This window comes from Tympanuchus pallidicinctus, unplaced genomic scaffold, assembly GCF_026119805.1.
Source record: "Tympanuchus pallidicinctus isolate F22 unplaced genomic scaffold, pur_lepc_1.0 scaffold16, whole genome shotgun sequence".
NCBI lineage: Eukaryota > Metazoa > Chordata > Aves > Galliformes > Phasianidae > Tympanuchus > Tympanuchus pallidicinctus.
In genome coordinates this window covers 24177854-24194460 of record NW_026294679.1, presented here as the reverse complement: position 1 = coordinate 24194460, position 16607 = coordinate 24177854, and the positions used below count along the sequence as shown (strand labels likewise).

General features: G+C 56.1%; 2 protein-coding genes across 5 annotated transcripts; both read right to left on the bottom strand.

The window, feature by feature from the left end:
• Positions 1-184: 184 nt before the first annotated feature.
• Positions 185-5269, bottom strand: AIFM2 (apoptosis inducing factor mitochondria associated 2). Its single transcript, XM_052677192.1, has 8 exons — positions 4977-5269; positions 4096-4211; positions 2977-3096; positions 2806-2898; positions 2418-2526; positions 2047-2199; positions 1315-1515; positions 185-634 (listed from the first exon to the last, which is right to left on the bottom strand). Exons 1-8 carry the CDS (start codon positions 5149-5151, stop codon positions 480-482), a joined length of 1122 nt encoding a protein of 373 aa, XP_052533152.1. The 5' UTR covers positions 5152-5269; the 3' UTR covers positions 185-479.
• Positions 5270-10164: 4895 nt separating this feature from the next.
• On the bottom strand, positions 10165-16037 carry CHST3 (carbohydrate sulfotransferase 3). Of its 4 annotated transcripts, none has more exons than XM_052677187.1 (3): positions 15897-16037; positions 12905-13188; positions 10165-12470 (listed from the first exon to the last, which is right to left on the bottom strand). In XM_052677187.1, exons 2-3 carry the CDS (start codon positions 13039-13041, stop codon positions 11231-11233), a joined length of 1377 nt encoding a protein of 458 aa, XP_052533147.1. In that variant the 5' UTR covers positions 13042-13188; positions 15897-16037; the 3' UTR covers positions 10165-11230. The 4 variants fall into 4 exon arrangements, with proteins under 4 accessions (XP_052533147.1, XP_052533150.1, XP_052533151.1 ...); XM_052677190.1 differs by lacking the exon at positions 15897-16037 and adding an exon at positions 13615-14713; XM_052677191.1 differs by lacking the exon at positions 15897-16037 and adding an exon at positions 13434-13605.
• Positions 16038-16607: the final 570 nt, after the last annotated feature.

The window sequence follows — 16607 nt, the reverse complement described above, 5'->3', positions numbered from 1 at the left end:
AAGCTGCTGTGGAGAGGCTGACACAAAGCTGCATTATATTCTGTTGAGTTCCATCGTTACTGGAGCCTTTTCAGGGCTGTAGGCAGGCTTTTCACAGGCACTGTACCCAAGTAATACGCAGAGACTTTAGAAGCTAGAGTAGAGAAAGCCAGGAAAAACCCACATAATAAACAAGCCACTAACGTTTTGAAAACCATAGTGTTTATTGTTACAAATTAAGGTAAACCAGGTTTCTTGCCTAGAGCTGTCTCAACAGAGGATGAAAAGAAACAGCCCTTCCTTTGTTACAGTGAGAACTTTGGTGCAGATTAACTTAGAAAGTGCCTCTCTACCCATTACAATAACACTCCTTTAATGCATTACACTGAAGAACAGCTTCAGGAGGTGCTGCAGGAGACAGCAACTCTCTAAGCAATAAAAGTGCACCTTCACCTTCTTGCAGCGGTTGAATTCCTCACTAGTTCATTTCCCATCCCCTCTTAAGAGGGCATTGTCTGTCCCATCGTCTTCCAGCTCTTTGAGACAAACAGGCCCCGACTTTTAGCAATGGTCACTAGGAGGCGTCCCACGTAGTATCCGTTCACCTGGCCTACACCATCATTCTTACCCATTGAAAGCAGGAATGTCAGTGATCCTGGGAAGAAGAGGCAGAAGTTTAAGTTACCAGTTTCACAGCTAAATACTGAATGTACATATACAGAGCCACTCTCTGTTCAGGCTCTTCTGTTGTGATGAAGTGCACAATGGAGGGGGGAAGACTGTCCTCCCAAGAGGCAGACAATAAAACTGCAGTAGAAATAAATGTAAGTAGACTGGGAAACCTTTGAAAAAACAAGTGTTTGCCCAGGTATCTTCCATCCACGCAGAGCAGCTTTCAGAGTAGTTACAGTATTTTCAAATGGGTTACTTATCAGTGAGACTCATCACCTAGCTAGAATTACTTTCAGATTAAATTTTTCACTTTGTGTTATAGTTTAAGAGAATGGAGGGGAAAGTCAAGTCCTCTCCTTGTTCTTAGGATTTAATTGGATGGTAAGCAACTTAAAGGTTGATGAATGGCTGAAACCTGCCAGTATATTTATCAGGAAGACAGCAGTGAAGAAAGGAGACGTTGCATCTGCAGATTGACGCAGGTAATCAACTTCTACAGTGTCTTTGGCAAGAACTAAGGTGAAGCCTGAGCTATAAACCTATATAGCCACCTGCAGCTGTGGGTTCCTTCACCTCAATTAGTATCCCAGACAAGTTTTAAAACATCTGTTCCCTGCGGAAAAGCGGCTCAACAGCTAAAGCCAAGCACTAAGATGATGTTACCTGGTTGGTAGGTTTTAAGCGGCTTGTGTGTCAAGCTGTTGATGATATTTGACACTACAACGTCGGCATGCAGCCCAGCGTGGTACGCCATCTTTGGTTCTTTCAGGTTTGCACAGTCCCCAATGGCATAGATGTTGTCATAGCCTTCCACCTGGAGGTGCTTGTTAACGTCCAAAGCTCCGTTACTCGCCACTTTGTCTCCTGTTTGGCAAAACAGTAAGTTTTGAGAAAGAGTTTGGTGTTGTGTGCTGTGGCCTGAGACCCCAAAATGCCGTTGTTACCGATGTGTCAATGACACAAAGCGAAGCGTTAAGATTTTCACTCTTTTTTTCTACGTGTGAGGCAAGAGATGCTTTCTGTCTTGTAATAGGTAATTATTAACATTCTGATGAGTGAGTTATTCCTTGGTATTTTGGTGCAAACATGGAATGATTAGCAGCTAGCATACATGACTTGAGGGAGGGTCAAGCAAGTATGACATCCTGCCCTTGGCAGCAGGAATTACCATTGACTATGAGGTGTAATCTACCTGGTGCTGGATGAGGCACTTGGAGGTATTAGCAAAAGGAGTGGAGAAGACTGGGGGCCTTGTCATCTGTAAGTTTCTGACGGTCACATTTCACAGCTAAGTATTTAACATAATGTTAGGGCATTTGCTAGGTCAAGAAAAACTCGAGCAGAAGACACTGAGGACCTGCTATGCTTCCCTCTGTGCAGCAGCTTTTCACTTACCAAATGCGGTGGCATATGCTGAAGAGTTAATCTTTATCCCCGTGCACAGGACCACCATATCAGCAACAACCTCTGTGCCCTTTTCTGTCCTTACTACCATGTCCTTCTGGAACTGGTTCGTTGTGAGATTTTCCACGTTGCTGACCTTCTCACCTGTTGTGACAGAGAGCCCTGGGTAACAGACCTTTACTCAGCTGCTGTTTCCAGCTCGCCCAGATGTTTGTAGAGAAACAGGAATTCAAGAGGGCCATGCTTAGTCCCCAGAAAATTAAATGGGCAATAGGTCATCAAAAAGAGGTGCTGTGGCCAAAGGAAGAGCAGCTTGGAGGGTGTCAGAGTCTAGGTCTTCAAAGGCATTGTTGAGTACATACTTAATAGGAGGCGAACTCCTTTCCTGAGGAGAATCTCTTTCACCTCCTGACGGACGCTTTGTAGCAGCTCTACATCAGCTAGTGCAATTTTTGAGTGAATGAGGGTGACCTGTTGGCGACAAAACAGCAAATGGGCAAATGTGAATGGTGTGGGACACCCTGCATGTGGGAGCAGCAACGGACAGCTTCCTTCCACACTGCCTAATGCCCAGGGAGACTGAGCTTAGTGAAGGGCATTTAGTGCCAACAGTTGCACGTACTGGGTGCTCTTAAAAGAGAAGGCATTGTCTGGAACCTCCTGCCTTGCAGTGATCTCCAATACCTCCAGCAGGACCACGGAAGAAGAACAGCTTCAGCGACAAGCGAAATATAATTAATATGTTCCTACCTCTTTGGCTGGGTACTCTGTTTTGATCTCTGCAGCCATCTCGACACCAGCAGCACCACCTCCCACTACCACGATGCGCTCAGATTTCTCAATCTTGAAATAAAGAAGAAACTGATGTTACTCAAGCTCAAGTAAGGCAAGCAGTGCTTCCTAAGAAAATCGGTCCCTCACCTCCTTAACCATGTCTTCGTAGGTCTGGATGGCGCTTTCCATGTCAATGACCTTGTTGAACTTCCCAGGGAATGGTCCATCACTGCCAGTTGCAAGAATAAGGTGGGAGTAGTGAAGCTCCTGAGGGGGCACAGGGTTGGACAAGATGTTAGACCTTGTAAAATGAGAGCCTAAAACACAGTTGTTGCCTCCTAGGTACTATTTACTCATTCCATCTCCACCAGCCTCCACTGATAAATAGGAAAATATTTGCCACTGTCAGAAAGTGGCTTTAAGAAGAGATCTGATCCAGCTGAAGCCACGTAACTGCCTTCCTCAGGGTCTGAGAGGCACGCTGATCTTCAGATGAGCCCAGTGCTGTGAAGAATCTACTAGAAGCTTACAGGAAATAAGGCAACTGCTGTGCCAGCAGAGGTTGCCACCGCAGCTGAAGTGCTGAACTCAAAGTCCAGACGGGCACAAGCGCATGCTGACTTCCCTCCTTCACTCCCTTCTGAACAGAGGTGAGATGCTTTGGCTGAAAAGAGCTCCCAGAGCTGTTGCCAATATTTGCCTTTTTTTTTTTCCTCCTGTGGTTAGATAAGGATCTGAGCTCCAGGGTTATCTGAGCTCCAAATCCAACCCTGAGAATAAAAGCTTATCTCAGTACTAGATGGGATGGAGTGCTTACAGCACACCTGTAATTCAGCACAACTCTAGGCCACTGATCTTGGGTAGAGGTGATACTGCTGTTCCATGCAAGAAGGGGAAGATGGTCTGTTTCCAGGCTTGACAAGGACAATTAAATGCCATGCTATTAGCAGACACAGCTTTTAGGTTTTAAAAGAGATGACTGGGAGCCTGCTATTCTCTTTGGCAGTTCTCCATAGGAGGCCACTGGTTTCATTGCTCAGTGCCTGCCCAAAGGGCCCGCACCGGGGCTCGTTTGGGATCAGATATTTCAGCCAAAGTGAGGCTTACATCAGAACAGGACCCGCTGTACGTGTGAGCTCTGAGCCTGGGGTGCTGGGTGGAGCAGGTTCATGTGCTTGGCTGGCCTAAACTGTAGGAGATACGGCACCCAGACTGACTTCCAGGTAAGTCAGCCAAGCTACCCTGGCAAGGCACGGCATCACCCACCTCGCCATCGCTGAGCAGGACCTGCTGCCTCTCGAGGTCTATGCCCACCACCTTGCCTTGTCGGAAGCTGTCGCCAAAGGTGACGGTGTAGGAGATGAAAGTCTTCCTGGCAAATCCTGTGGTAAGAGGAGGGAATAGAGAAAAGATCTCCTTCCATGGAAGTTAACAGACCCTCTTCCCTTCTTCTCTCAAGAGGACCTTCCTGAAAGCACCGTATGCAGCTGGGAGTGTGGGCTGGGGCCCTCCTCTGTGCTTGCCCTGAATTCCAGGGCCTTTCCCTTGGAGCTGGTGATAAAGCCAGCTCCTGCGAAATCAAGTGACAACCCCAGCTACACTGTTTTATCTCTGCTCCCCGTATACAGTCTCTTACTGATTTGCCAGCAAGTGCTCCAAGGCCTTTCAGGCAGGCTGGCAGGATTTTTTCTGTTTGGATAAGATTTTGACATCACTTTGATGCTCATTCCCAGCCTCGAATGCTACGTTCCCTCCCTAAATCCTGGACTAGGGGGGTTACCCAATCCTCCCTAGATGAGGCCGAGCGGATGACTGACAGAATTTTGTCACATACAGCCTCAGGGCTGAACTACTCAGCATGCCACACGCAGAAAGCCATGCCATCTGCTGCCCTTCCACTTACTGTGCGTTTCAGCTTAGCCAACTTCTCAACTCAAAGAAAAAAAAAAGAATAAAAAGGGCCGTCCAAGTAGTTATTACTTCCTTCCCCTGCAGCCCAGGGATCAGCGTAGCACAGACAGCACGTGGGTTTTCCCAGAACCGAGTCATCATATTTTCATCGGGCGGGGGCAGCAGGCACTGTGCGCCTCCTCCCCTGGCACTGAGCTGCCGCAGTGGGGGACACGCAGATGCATCGCTCGGCTTACCGCTCTCCACGGAAGCCCGGAGGGCAGCGACGTTGTGGTGGAAAGCATCTCTCATGTCCACCAGCACGAAGGGGACGGCCCAGGACTTGAGCTGGCTGGCGGCCGCGATGCCACCAAAGCCGCCGCCGACGATGACGACGCGCACAGAGTCGTCCACGGACAGCTTGGAGCCCATGGCAGCCGGCGGGGCTCGGCAGGGATGAGAGGCACAGGAGGTTGCGTGGGCCTTCAGGCGGCCGAAACCGCCGGGTGCCGAGCTTTGGGGACGGGCGAGAGGAGCGGCGCTGCCTCTGCCCGCCCCGTGACTCAGCGCTGCGTGCGATGGGCGGGCCGCGCGGGGCCGAGCCGTGCTGAGCAGAGCTGAACTCTCCCTCCGACACGGAGCAGGAGCCAAAAAGAGGCTTTTGTTTTGCTTCCGCAAGTTGATGAAGAGCGGGTGCTGTCTGCGTTTGCCTTGTCCTTTGTCAGCTGTGAGTGCTGATTAAATGGATGTCGTTTCAGTGCCCCTTTTAGGATGGCTGGCTAGTTGGGAAACCCGCGGGCGGGGCGGCTGGGTGATGCCCGCCGGACGGTTCGCTCCCTGCATCCAGCGAGCTCTCCTGCACACAGAAAGGATGGGGAGTAAGAGAGGGGCTCGGAAGGACGAGCCCAACATCGCCGTGCTGGAGACAGCGGGATGGCAGGAGGGGTTGCAAACAAAAGGACATCCAGACCCTGATGCTCTGAAGGACAGAAGCTGCCCCCGAAGACTTTGGACTCCTGTCGCATTCCAGATAAATATAGCCGAGTCAATGTATCTGCCGCACACACTACAGCGCTGTGAGCCGGCGGAGCTGCCCCACGTGTCGCAGGCTGGCTTGGAGGCTGCCTCTGCCCTTCAATCCTCCTCCTGACGTGTGCCAAAGCAATCCCCTTCAAACCCCACGGGTGGGGGAGGGATGGAGGAATTGCAACTTTTCAGGACTAACGGGGCGAGGCGGCCCCTGAGCTGAGCGATGTGTCCGCCAGCCGGCTCGGGCTGCGGGCCCCAGGTAAGCCAGGGGCAGAAAATCCCGACCCTGTTCACATGCAGGGATGGAGCAGCACCGTGCAGGCTCGCTGCGAGGGCTGCGGCCGCCAGAGGGTGCAGGCGGCCCGGCCGCGGGGCAGTGCAGGCTGAACTCTGCTAGTCCTAAAGCAAATTCCTTAAACCCGCCTCGGAGGCAAAGCGAAATGCCCCTGGGCATTGCTACCAGAGGGCTTTTTCCTCTTCTTGCCTTCAAATCAAGACAGAGCCAGTGGAAGGGACAGCTCTCCGCGCTCAGGTGCTATTTCTGCTCCCAGGCAAGGGGGGGGAATAAGGTGAGCCGCATGTTACGCCAGAAGATCAAGGCCACCTTTCATAAGAAAGGGAAACCAGTGGAGCCAGTGAGCTGGAGATGCACCAACAAGACAACGCCAGCGGTGCAAACAGGACCCAAAGCAAACTGCAGCGGTAGAAGGAGTCTTTGTGAACACTTCAGGAACCTCGTGTCCAACCTCAGGCAAATGGGAAAAACCTCCGAATGCTCGACAGCGCGTGGTTGGACGGAGTTCTCTGCGCGCAGGTGTGTGCTTAGCATTGGCTAACGTTGTTTGATGGTGTTTATCTGGCTGTCTGCAAGCAGGCAACTGCAGGAAGAGTCAACCAGTGTCAGAGAGGGCTTTGTCTTCTGCCAGCAGGCCAATATGACGAAGGCACCCGTGGAGGCTGATGGTAGCTCTTGGCCTGCCCTGCTCCTTCAGGCTCTGGAGCTCATCACATCTGTCTGTCTGATGCCCTTGTCTACCTTGAAGATGCAATGGGACCAGTGAGTTAGCTTCAGGTTCTCTCTCATGGCATGGGGGATGAGACATGCAAGGATCTGCCTCTGCTCTGTGCTGGGAGACGTCACCTGGAGCACTGTGCCCAGATGGGGAGTCCTCAGTACAGGAGAGACACGGAACTGTTGGAGTGCATCCAGAGGAGGGCCACAAACCTGATCCACGGGATGAAAGACCTCCCTGCAAGGACAGGCTGGGCCTGTGCAGCCTGGAGAAGAGAAGGCTCATAGCAGCCTGTCAGTATCGAAAGGGGCTGTAAAAAAGAAGAGGACAGATTCTTCGTGGGGTTTGCTGTGATAGGACAAAGGGAAATTATTTCAAACCAAAACAGAGGAGATTTACAGTGGATATAAGGAAGAGCTGTTTTACAATAACGGTGTGACACAGTGGCACAGGTTGTCCAGAGAGGTGGGGGAGTCACCATCCCTGGAGGTACTGCAGAGCCATGGGGATGTGGCTCTGAGGGATGTTGGCAGTGGGGGTGGGCAGGGTGAGCTGAGAGGGCTTTTCCAACCTCAGTGACTGTGATTCTTTGACTCAGTGTGTGGGGAAAGACATCCCTTGCAAATACAGAGAGCAAACAGCTAATTCTGGACTTAATGATAAATGTTATCAAACTGTGAGGGTCTCTGCTGCAGCTTGGGGTGGGATCAGGTTAATCCAGGGCAAAGAATTGCCTGGAAAAACCAATTCAGACCTGTTTCTGTCTGCTTTTAAATATCAACAGTGGCTGTTTTTTTACCTTGTAAGTAAAATTTGCTTTTAACAAGAATCAACAAGGCCCTGTTTTGTTTATTCTGTCTCCAACCAACCTCAGTGACCTCAGCTGAAGAGGTCCACCACTTCCCATCAACCACTGCCCTCAGCACCATGGGCACCTTGTGCTGGTCAGGTGGGACAGCACAGCCACTTGTACTTACAGAGAGCAAAGCCCGCTCCAGATGTGAGTACCTGGGCTCACCTGAGGTGTGAGCACTTTAGGGGTGTGGGGCACGGGCTCTCCTGTCCCTTGGGAGAAACGCTGCTCCAAAAGCCCCAGTGACTGCCTTTGGTTTTTACGTGCTGTACTTCTTTCTTCACCACCCCTTTTCACAGCAATGCCATTTGGTGGGAACTCAGCACTGATTGTGATCTGATGAAGGCAGGTGCAAACAGCAGCTCGGTCAGCTTTGTCCATCTGGGACATCCCTGGCAAGGCCCTGCTCCTGCAGGTTATGGGTTTCACCCCTTCCCCCCATCCCAGGATTTCACTGCAGTGAAAGCACAACATAAAATAAAACCAAGTCCTTAAAAAAATCAGTCTCACAGACAGACAGCCTTTGTCTGAAGGTGTAATTACAGAATAAATATGGGATGCAGACCAAGAAGTGCGGTCTGGTCAGGCATGCAGCCTCTTAAAAAAAAGCACAACAGAACACAAGGCTGTCATTTAATGCTGAATGTCCACGTCTGCAGCCCCCAGCCCCCTTACCATTAGGTGCTTCTTGCTGAAAATGCACACCTTTTCTCCCAAACCTCTGCCCTTCCTGAAGTGGGGAAGGCCCAGAGCGAGGTCCTGCTTACTGCTTTAGCCTCGGGGGAGCCGCGTGTCTGTCCCAATGTGCCCGGCACCACACAGTGCAAATTCCATGCGGGTGTCATGGTTACATGTGTTTAATGAGAGCAATTAGTCGTCGTGAAAATCCGCATGGGTTGGGGGCACGTTTTCTTTATGTCCTATGACATTTTTGAGTGGAAGCTGGAGAGCGTCCAGGAAGAAATGCTGCTGCTCAGCTGGAAGGGGCAGTCTGGAGCCAGGCAGTGCCATGTTGCAGGTGAGAGGGGCTGGACCTGCTCCCTGCCCTACATCAGCACGGCTCGCCCGGTCCTGCCCTGTGTATTCCTCAGTTCTCCCACCTGTCTGCCTTCTCTGTGTACAGTAGGAAGGGGCTGAGGACACTGGGCTCTTCTGAAACCCTGTTTCTGGGTCTGTCAGTCAGAGATGCCTTTGCCTTGCATTGCGTTTCATTTAAACTGTTTATTTGCTTCACGAAAGCAACGGGTACCCTTATGTGGAGGCGAGCACAGAAAGGACCTTGTTGGAGCCTAAATAGCCTTCCTCTGCTGTTTGCTCCTGGGAGCTTAAAGCTCTGCTCCTCCAGCCCCTACTCCTCTGTGTGCTTCTAACCACCCACAAAAGGGGCTGCTTGTTTGCATTTCCCTTGCTTTGTGCCGTGGCAGTGTCCTTGCCGTGCCAACAGCTCAGTGGCACCACGAACCGCTCCTATCCAGGCGTGCAGCTGTGGGATGTGCCTCCCATCCCAGCACCACTCCGCCTCCCCAGCAGGAAGCTCCCAAACAAAACACCATTCACTGGGGAAGCCAGGATGCTCCTCGTGCCGGGAGCTTTGTGTATGTGGGGTGAGAGAGGAGACCAACCCAGCTAAATGCACGCACTGCATGCAAAAATCCCTGCTTCTGCACCCTTTCCCAAGCCAGGCAGTATCCTGTGCCCTTGCCCCGTTGCATATTGAGGCCAGATGCAAGCAAAGCAATGGGAGAAAGGCAAACCCTGCTGCTGCAGGAGGATGGCTGCTGAGGCAATGGCATGGCTGCTCCCCATCGGCTGCTCTGCGCTGCTCAATGCCACCTCTGTTCTCTGCTCTGGGTCGAAAACGTGGCTTTGTGAGCTAGCTGAGCTGCAGCTTGCTGCTGGAGGCTGGGCGGTCCCAGCTGCTGATTTTCACTTATTTATTTTTGCTTTTGTCTAATGGTGCTGGTGTTGGAGCTGAGCTATGGGTGGCCGTGCCAAGTGGTGTGGGGACAGCGGAGCCCCTTGCTTTCCCCGTGGGGTGTGCAGCCCTTGCTGAGCAGGGAGGAATGGCTCAGAGTCAGCTTTATGGCGTAGGGGTTGTGTTCACGGTGTGCCTGTATTGTTGACATCAGGGTTGCTGCTACCCAGGTCCCCATCCTGCCCTTGACCACCAGTGGCTCCCTGCTGCTGGCTCCCCGCCTCTTGCCCATGTGGGGTTTGCTCCCTGACCGGCCTTGGGTTGACTTCCTCTGGGGCATTATAAGGGCAATTAGCCCTGTGGAAAAGAGTGATGCTGGCACTGATGGAATTAGGAGGACTTGACAGTGGCCGAGTGCTGCTTGGAACGAGGGCTGAGGTCCCTTTGCTGAGCACTTCGGAGATACCATGGCCACACTAAGCCGCGTGCTCTGCAGAATGTCTGAAACACCAACTTCCATCAAATTGCTCTCTGCTCCAAAAACCTGAGCAGCTTGTATCCATGCTCAATGGCAAATGCCTCAGTCCTTTAGTGGGCTCTGGGACTGGGGGAGACGAACACCAACAAGACAGATGTTTTGGACTCTGCTCCTTTGTATTGCTTTTTTGCCCATTTCTAATGAAGTCAAGTGAACAAGCTCCCACCAGGTGACGAGGTTCGGTCGCTCTGGGGCAAGTCATGGGATCTGGAGAGCACCCTTGCCCTGTGTGAGTTTACCACAGTGTCCCCATTGCTGCCTCACTGCAGCCAGGTGTCCCAGGAGCTGCATCCGTAACTCATCCCGTCCCCAGAGGCCTCCTGTGGGCTGTACTCCCATCACCTCCTCTGTAGGTCTCTGCAGCACTTTGTGCTGCTCTGATTTTTGGGCTTAGCTCTGACCCCTGATGTACCTTCCCCACCCTACCCCCCCTTCAATTTTTAAACATAATAAATAAATAAATTTGCCCTGCAACCCTGGTACACAGAGAAAAATGTAGAAAATAAATCAAAAGTACTCTCCCCACCTAACAATCAGCACTGCAGAGCACAAACTGAGGGGCCGCCTCGTCCCGCTGCAGGCAGCTCTCAGTCTGTGCTGGTACCAAGGCACTAAACCAGTAAGGCCTTTGAGGTCCAAGTCCCTGCTGGTGCTGGCACACCATGCTGCTGGCACTCGGTGCACACCCTTGGAAAAGGCAGAGAGCCACATGCCCATGTGGCAGCGACATTGCTTCCCGTGCTGAAGTCCACCCAGGAGTGTTCATTGTGTTTGGTGGCATTGGAAAACCTCCAGGTTGCAGAACACTCCCAGAGAATTGTCCCCTGGCTGGGGCTATGGATTCCTGCCTGCAAACTCCGGTTCTCCTGTCCTTTGCTCAATGGCCCTCTGCAGAAAACAGAAGGCACCATTGGAGCCGGAGCACAAATCAGGTTGTGCTAAGAGCTCTGGGCACCCATGGTGCTTGGGTTTTCAATCTCAGGGTCTCATCCTTCCATCGGGAGAGGAACTAAACAGCTTCACCCCTCCGCCGCAGCATCCCTGCGCCATCTCCTGATCGCCCTTCCCAAGAACCCATCGCTATTGTGAGGACGCCCCGGTTCCTAGTCCACGGCACAGGGTGACCCCGGGCCGGCCGGGCGTATGGGGGCAGCAGAGCCGCACTACGTGACCCGTGTGGGGGGCCCCTCCTCCAGCAGGCTGAGCGAGCGGTTGGTCAGCTCCTGGGCGCTGCCGGCCAGCTTGTAGCCGAAGAGCCGCATGGCCGGCTCGCAGGCGTCCTGCACCACCTGCGCCAGCTTGAAGGGGATGCTGAACCGCCACTTCTCAAACTGCTCCGAGGAATTCTTCTGCGTGGAGTAAATGCCGTTGCCGTCCTGTGGCGCCTGCGTGTTGGCACGGATCCACTCCTCCACCTGTGGCGTGGGGTGGATGCCGGCGAAGCGGTACATCTCCAGCGCCTTGCGCAGCGGCGCCCGCGCCACGTCCTCGTAGCGCACCAGCATGTAACGGCCTCGCAGCCAGCGCGGCTGCCGCAGCCCCAGCTCGGCCGACAGCCGGATGCTCTCGCAGTTGCCCCGCAACCGCTGCACCTCGTCCTCCTGCAGCGGGGCCTCCCCCTCGGCCGCCCACTTCTTCCAGCTCTCGTACTTGCCCGAGAAGGCCACCATGCGCGATGCCAGCACGGCACGCGGATCCCGCACCAGCTGGATGACGCGCAGGTCCAGCCGCGGGTCCTCGGCCAACGGCTGCAGGAACTCCAGCTGCCGGATACGCACCGTCTTCAGGGCCACGTGCTGCTTGCGCCGGCACGCCTCGGCTGCCAGCGTGACGTTGAGGGGCCCGCAGCGGCGGTTCTTGCAGTGGTACTTCTCAAAGACCTTCTTGAGGCTGGGCGTGCAGACGGGCTCCTCACAGAGCGAGCGGCTGGAGCCCCTCCGGAACAGGGCGGCCGTAAGGTGCTCCTCGGGCGCCGGCGAGATGAAGCTCTCCAGGATGTAGAGGTCGCAGAGGAGGAGCTGCTGCAGCACGTCCCGGTACACCAGGGCCGAGCCCACCGCGTTGGCCCCCCCTGGCTCAAAAGTGACCGTCCTCTCAATGTGCCACAGGGGCTCAAAGAGGTAGAAGATGTTGCCCTGCTGGTTGAAGAACTCCCCAACGAAGGAGGAGCCGGTGCGCGTGGTGGCCATCAGCAGGACGTGCCGCCGTGGCCCTGGGGCTGCCATGCCCAGCTCCCCGGCCAGCTGCAAGGTGACGTTGCGCAGCCGCGTCCTCAGCTGTGAGAAGGCTGTGTCCAGCTGCCGCAGTGAGGCCAGAGACCCATTCTCAGCTGGCACCGGGCTGGTCTCCGTCTCGTTGGCCTCTGGCAGCACTTGTGGGGACTGCTTCAGCTTGTCTGACACTCTGCAGGACAGCAAGGCAAAACAGGGCTGAGCCTACATCCCTCTGTGTCCCTCCATCCCTCTGTATCCCCATGTCCCTCCTTCACAATAAGGGCAGTGAGGTACTGGCACAGGCTGCCCAGAGAGGTTGTGGTGCCCCAGCTCTGCAGACACCCCAAGGTCAGGCTGAACAGTGCTCTGAGCTCCTAATGGCGCAGTTGTCCCTGTTCATTGCAGGGGAGTTGGACCAGTTGGCCTCTAAGAGTCCCTTGCAACTCTGACAATTCTGTGATTCCATGATCTCTGTGTCCCCAGATTCCTCCATCCCTCTGTATCCCCCTGTATAAGTTTCGGTGACCCCCTTGCATCCTTTCCCTGCAGGACCTGAGATTATCACCACATGGAGCAGGCAGGTGGCTCAAAGCAGAGGACATGCAGTATTCCCCTGTTCCCTACCTGGAGATGAAGTTGTTTTCCTTCTCGATGATGACCAGCCCCACCACGAACACCAGCAGCACAGCATACTTGCTCCTCATCTTCAGGCAGTGCAGCACCTCCCGAAAATCCTGGGGCAAAGCCGATCTCCTCTCCATTTGGATGGTGAGTGAGGGAGCTACAGCTTTTGTATCCTCTGCATGTCCACGCTTTCCTTAGAGGATCCCTCAGGCAGGCACCTGATGCTCTGGGCTATCTGCTGGGCACCTGCTGTCCTGCAGCATTTCTTCCCAGGTGGCTCTGGCCTGTGGGGACAAGGAGAGATATGTGGATGCCTTCCAGCACAGCTCCCAACATCCAGAGAGCTCATGCAAAGGGTCTGGAGTGATTCCCTTCTGCTGGACAACCATGAGCTTGAGAACTCCCAACACCATAAGAACACGGGGGCAGAGTGTCTCTGTACAGTTCCCACCTGGCGCCCAGCAGCTGCTGACAGCACCACTTTCCCGGCTCCCAAAATAAATCCACCACGGGAGACCCCTTCCCACACCTCCTCCTCCAGCATCGAAACCCAATCCCCGCCAGCTGCCTGCTGCGCCCAGCCAGAAACCCCTATCAGCCCCCCTGGGCAGGGCCTTCGGCAGCAGGGCTGCTCAATGAGGCTTCAGGAGCTTCCTGTCAGTGTGATGGGGTGCGCGGCTTCTGCCTTCCTCTAAGTACAAAAAGGAAACCTGATGGGGTTCCAGGAACTGTCTGAAGGCCCACGTGATCCCCTGCGCGCATTGTGCTCTCTGCCCCACACGCTCAGTGCCACCATTTTCTCATGTGGGGCCGTTGTGGCTTTGCACTTGCTGGCGGTGACGGCTGCCAGGGGAAGGGATTTGGGCTCTGCTCTGCCATCACCAGTGCAGGAAAAGTGGCTCCAAGGGTCAGCGCTGCCGCTGCCAGCATCCTGGGTGCAGCCAAGTAGGTATTTCCCCCTTTCAGTGCCTGCAGCAGACAAACCACAAATGATGCCCAGACCAGGGGCTATATGGGGAACAGATTCCAGCAAAACCCTGATTCCAAGCCCTGGGGCGGACGTGATTCATTAAATACACAGGCAGCTGAGTACTGGATCCCTGAACCCCGCAGAACTCGGGGTGCACAGAGCTCCCCACTCCCTGCACATCTCGGGGTCTGAGGGCTAGAAACCAGCAGGGACAAGGCTGGGAGCAGCATGGTGCCCCGCTCGGCATCTTCCTCTCTGGGAGCGCACAGCACGGCCGGGGAGAGGCACAGGCGGCTCTTTGTGAAGGGAACAGAGGGGCTCTGTGCCCCCGCGCTTCTCAGCACCGCTGGGGCTGGAATGGGAGCAGGCGGCCACAGGGAGCTGCCGGGTCCCGTTCCCGAGTCCCGCTCCCGCTGTTGCCCGTCGCTGCCGGAGGTGTGCGCGGTGAAGTCACATTTTCCTCCAAGTGACTCAACGGGCGGCGGGCGAGCTCCTCGAGCAAACGGTCTGCTCGCAGCCCTCGCCTCCCCCTCCCCACCGGGTTAATGGGGGACAGTCCGGCTGAACCCACGGGCAGAACAAAGGGAGGGCGCGGGCGCCGATCGCCGCTGCTCTTTGTCTACAACCTGGGGGAAGAATCACACGTCAGCTCCCTCCGTGTTACCGAACGCTTTTCTTCCCCGCGCCGGGAAACACGTCGTTACCCCGACTGCCTCCGCCTGGCAGCGCCCCGGAGCCGGGCGGTGGGATGGGGACGCTGGAGACGGCGCAGCTCGCTTCGGCCACTGGCTATTTCCTCCGCTATTTTTTGCACAGAATCAACGTATTCAAGTTAAAAAAAAAAAAAAAAAAAAAGGGGGGGAGGGGGAGGGCGCGGGAAGAAGTGAAAAAACAGTCACCTCCTACGCTGTTTATAAAGTTGCCCAGAATAGCCCTAAACCGCGGCCAAATGGGGGCCGGCGCCCAGCCCTGAGCAGGGGATGCGGGCTGGGCGGTGTCGGGGCCATCAGTCCGGCTTCCAGGTGACTGCTGCTGGGCTGGCAGGAGGCACTGGCAGGAGGCACTGGCAGGGGCTGCCCCAGCCCCGCAATGGGGCTTTCGGAGCCGGAGGCTGCCCGAGGGGTTGTGGCTGGGGCAGCGGCGGGCGGCCACGTGCTGGGACCCAAACTGGGAACAAACTCAGCGCTAATCGCTGCCGACACCGCTTGCGGAGCCCGCCGGGCATGTTGCGGGCTGGCTCCGAGGTCGAGTCGGGAGGCGCCCAGGTGGGCTCTGGGGATGGCACGGGAGGGAGGAGAGCGGCGGCTCAGTGCGCTCCAGCTGCACAAAGCCTGTCCCTGTGCCTCAGCCTCAATGAGCCCTTTCTCCGGGGTGAGACGCAGCATGCCCGCGTCCCTGAGGCGCAGCGCTGGGAAGAGCTCCGTACTGACGCGGTGCAGCGCACGGGGAAAACGCGGAGTTCCATCCCTGCGTTCTCGCGGCGGGCTCCGGGCCGCTACTCCCGGCAGTGGCACCCCGCCGCACCCCGGCAGCTCGGGGCGGTGTCGGGGCGCGATGCTGCCCGGAGCCTCCGCAGAACTCTCGCGGGCGCTGCGGCCTTTCCCGGCCCCATCCCGGTACTCCCGCGGTCGGAGAGGAGAGGCCGAGGACAACTTCGCCTTCCTTAGGGAGGACGGCTGATGCAACTCTGGGAGAAACTCTCCGTACCCCCCCGTCCCCTTTGCTCTCCGCACCGAACCGAGGCTGCGGCGCGGCTCGTCCCGACCCCGCCGTCTGCTCCCCAGGAGACTCGGGGGCTCCGGGGGTTGCCGGTCCCGGCGGGGAGAGCGGCGAGAGCTCTCCCTTCGCAGACAAAGGCGCGGTCGGAGGCGGCACAAAGGAGCCCGGCAGCCGCTCGCCGAGGGGCCGGGGGAAGGGGGCGAGGGGGGAGCGGAACGCGGAGCCCCCCGGCCCCTCCCGCCGGAGCAGAGAGCCCCGGCCCCGCCGCCCCCAGCCGGCCCCGCGCCCCCCGCCCGTACCTACCCGCGAGGGCCCGGTCGTGCGGTGCGGCGGGGCGGGCGGCGGGGGCCCTGCTTTTCTTCACGGCGCTGTCATCTCCCTCCCTCCCTTTTCCCTGCCTCTTTCCCTCCCTCCTTCCTTCCTTCCTTCCTCCCGGGGTGCCGGCGGGGGGAGCTGGGCCGGGGCGGGGCCGGCTCGGGGCATCCTGCCGGCTGCATCCCGCACCTCGTCGGGAAAAGTTTCTCTGGGTGCCCGGCCCGCTCCTCCGTCGCCGGCTGCTCCGAGCCCCGAGCCCCGCAGCACCAGGGGCAGAATTCGTATGCAGAAATCTGTGTGTCCCACTACGAGCAACGAAGGACGTCTGGCTCTGCAGGCAGAAAGAGAAGAAAAAACTAGTCCCCATACAGCGTCTCAGCCCCGTTCGCATTCCTGACACAGCTCTTCCAGGCATCAGGAAGAAACACACTTGCTGGCGTCGGCGTGCCGCTCGTTAGCAGGTCCCCATTAACGAAGTTACCGTGGAGCGCCCTGCCCTGCGCCCGGAGTGCCAGCACTGCGCTCCCAGCAGGGCTGTGCATGCACCAACCTGTGCGAGGTACACGCACCGCTGTGTGCACCGATGGCAGCGCCCGGCGGGTGGAGCAGCTTGTGAGCAGCCCGGCTCAGCCTCTACCCGCTGACCCCAGCCACCTCTTTCCCCTTCCCGGGAACTTTTTGGGCATTTTCAGCTCCTCG

Coding starts and splice junctions, on each gene's coding strand:
- AIFM2 (XM_052677192.1), bottom strand. CDS start 5,151: ATGGGCTCCAAGCTGTCCGTGGACGACTCTGTGCGCGTCGTCATCGTC. Junction 2,527..2,805: donor CAGAGTACCCAGCCAAAGAG/GTAGGAACATAT, acceptor TGTCGCCAACAG/GTCACCCTCATTCACTCAAA. Junction 635..1,314: donor GCTTAAAACCTACCAACCAG/GTAACATCATCT, acceptor TCTTCTTCCCAG/GATCACTGACATTCCTGCTT.
- CHST3 (XM_052677187.1), bottom strand. CDS start 13,041: ATGGAGAGGAGATCGGCTTTGCCCCAGGATTTTCGGGAGGTGCTGCAC. Junction 12,471..12,904: donor GAAAACAACTTCATCTCCAG/GTAGGGAACAGG, acceptor GCTGTCCTGCAG/AGTGTCAGACAAGCTGAAGC.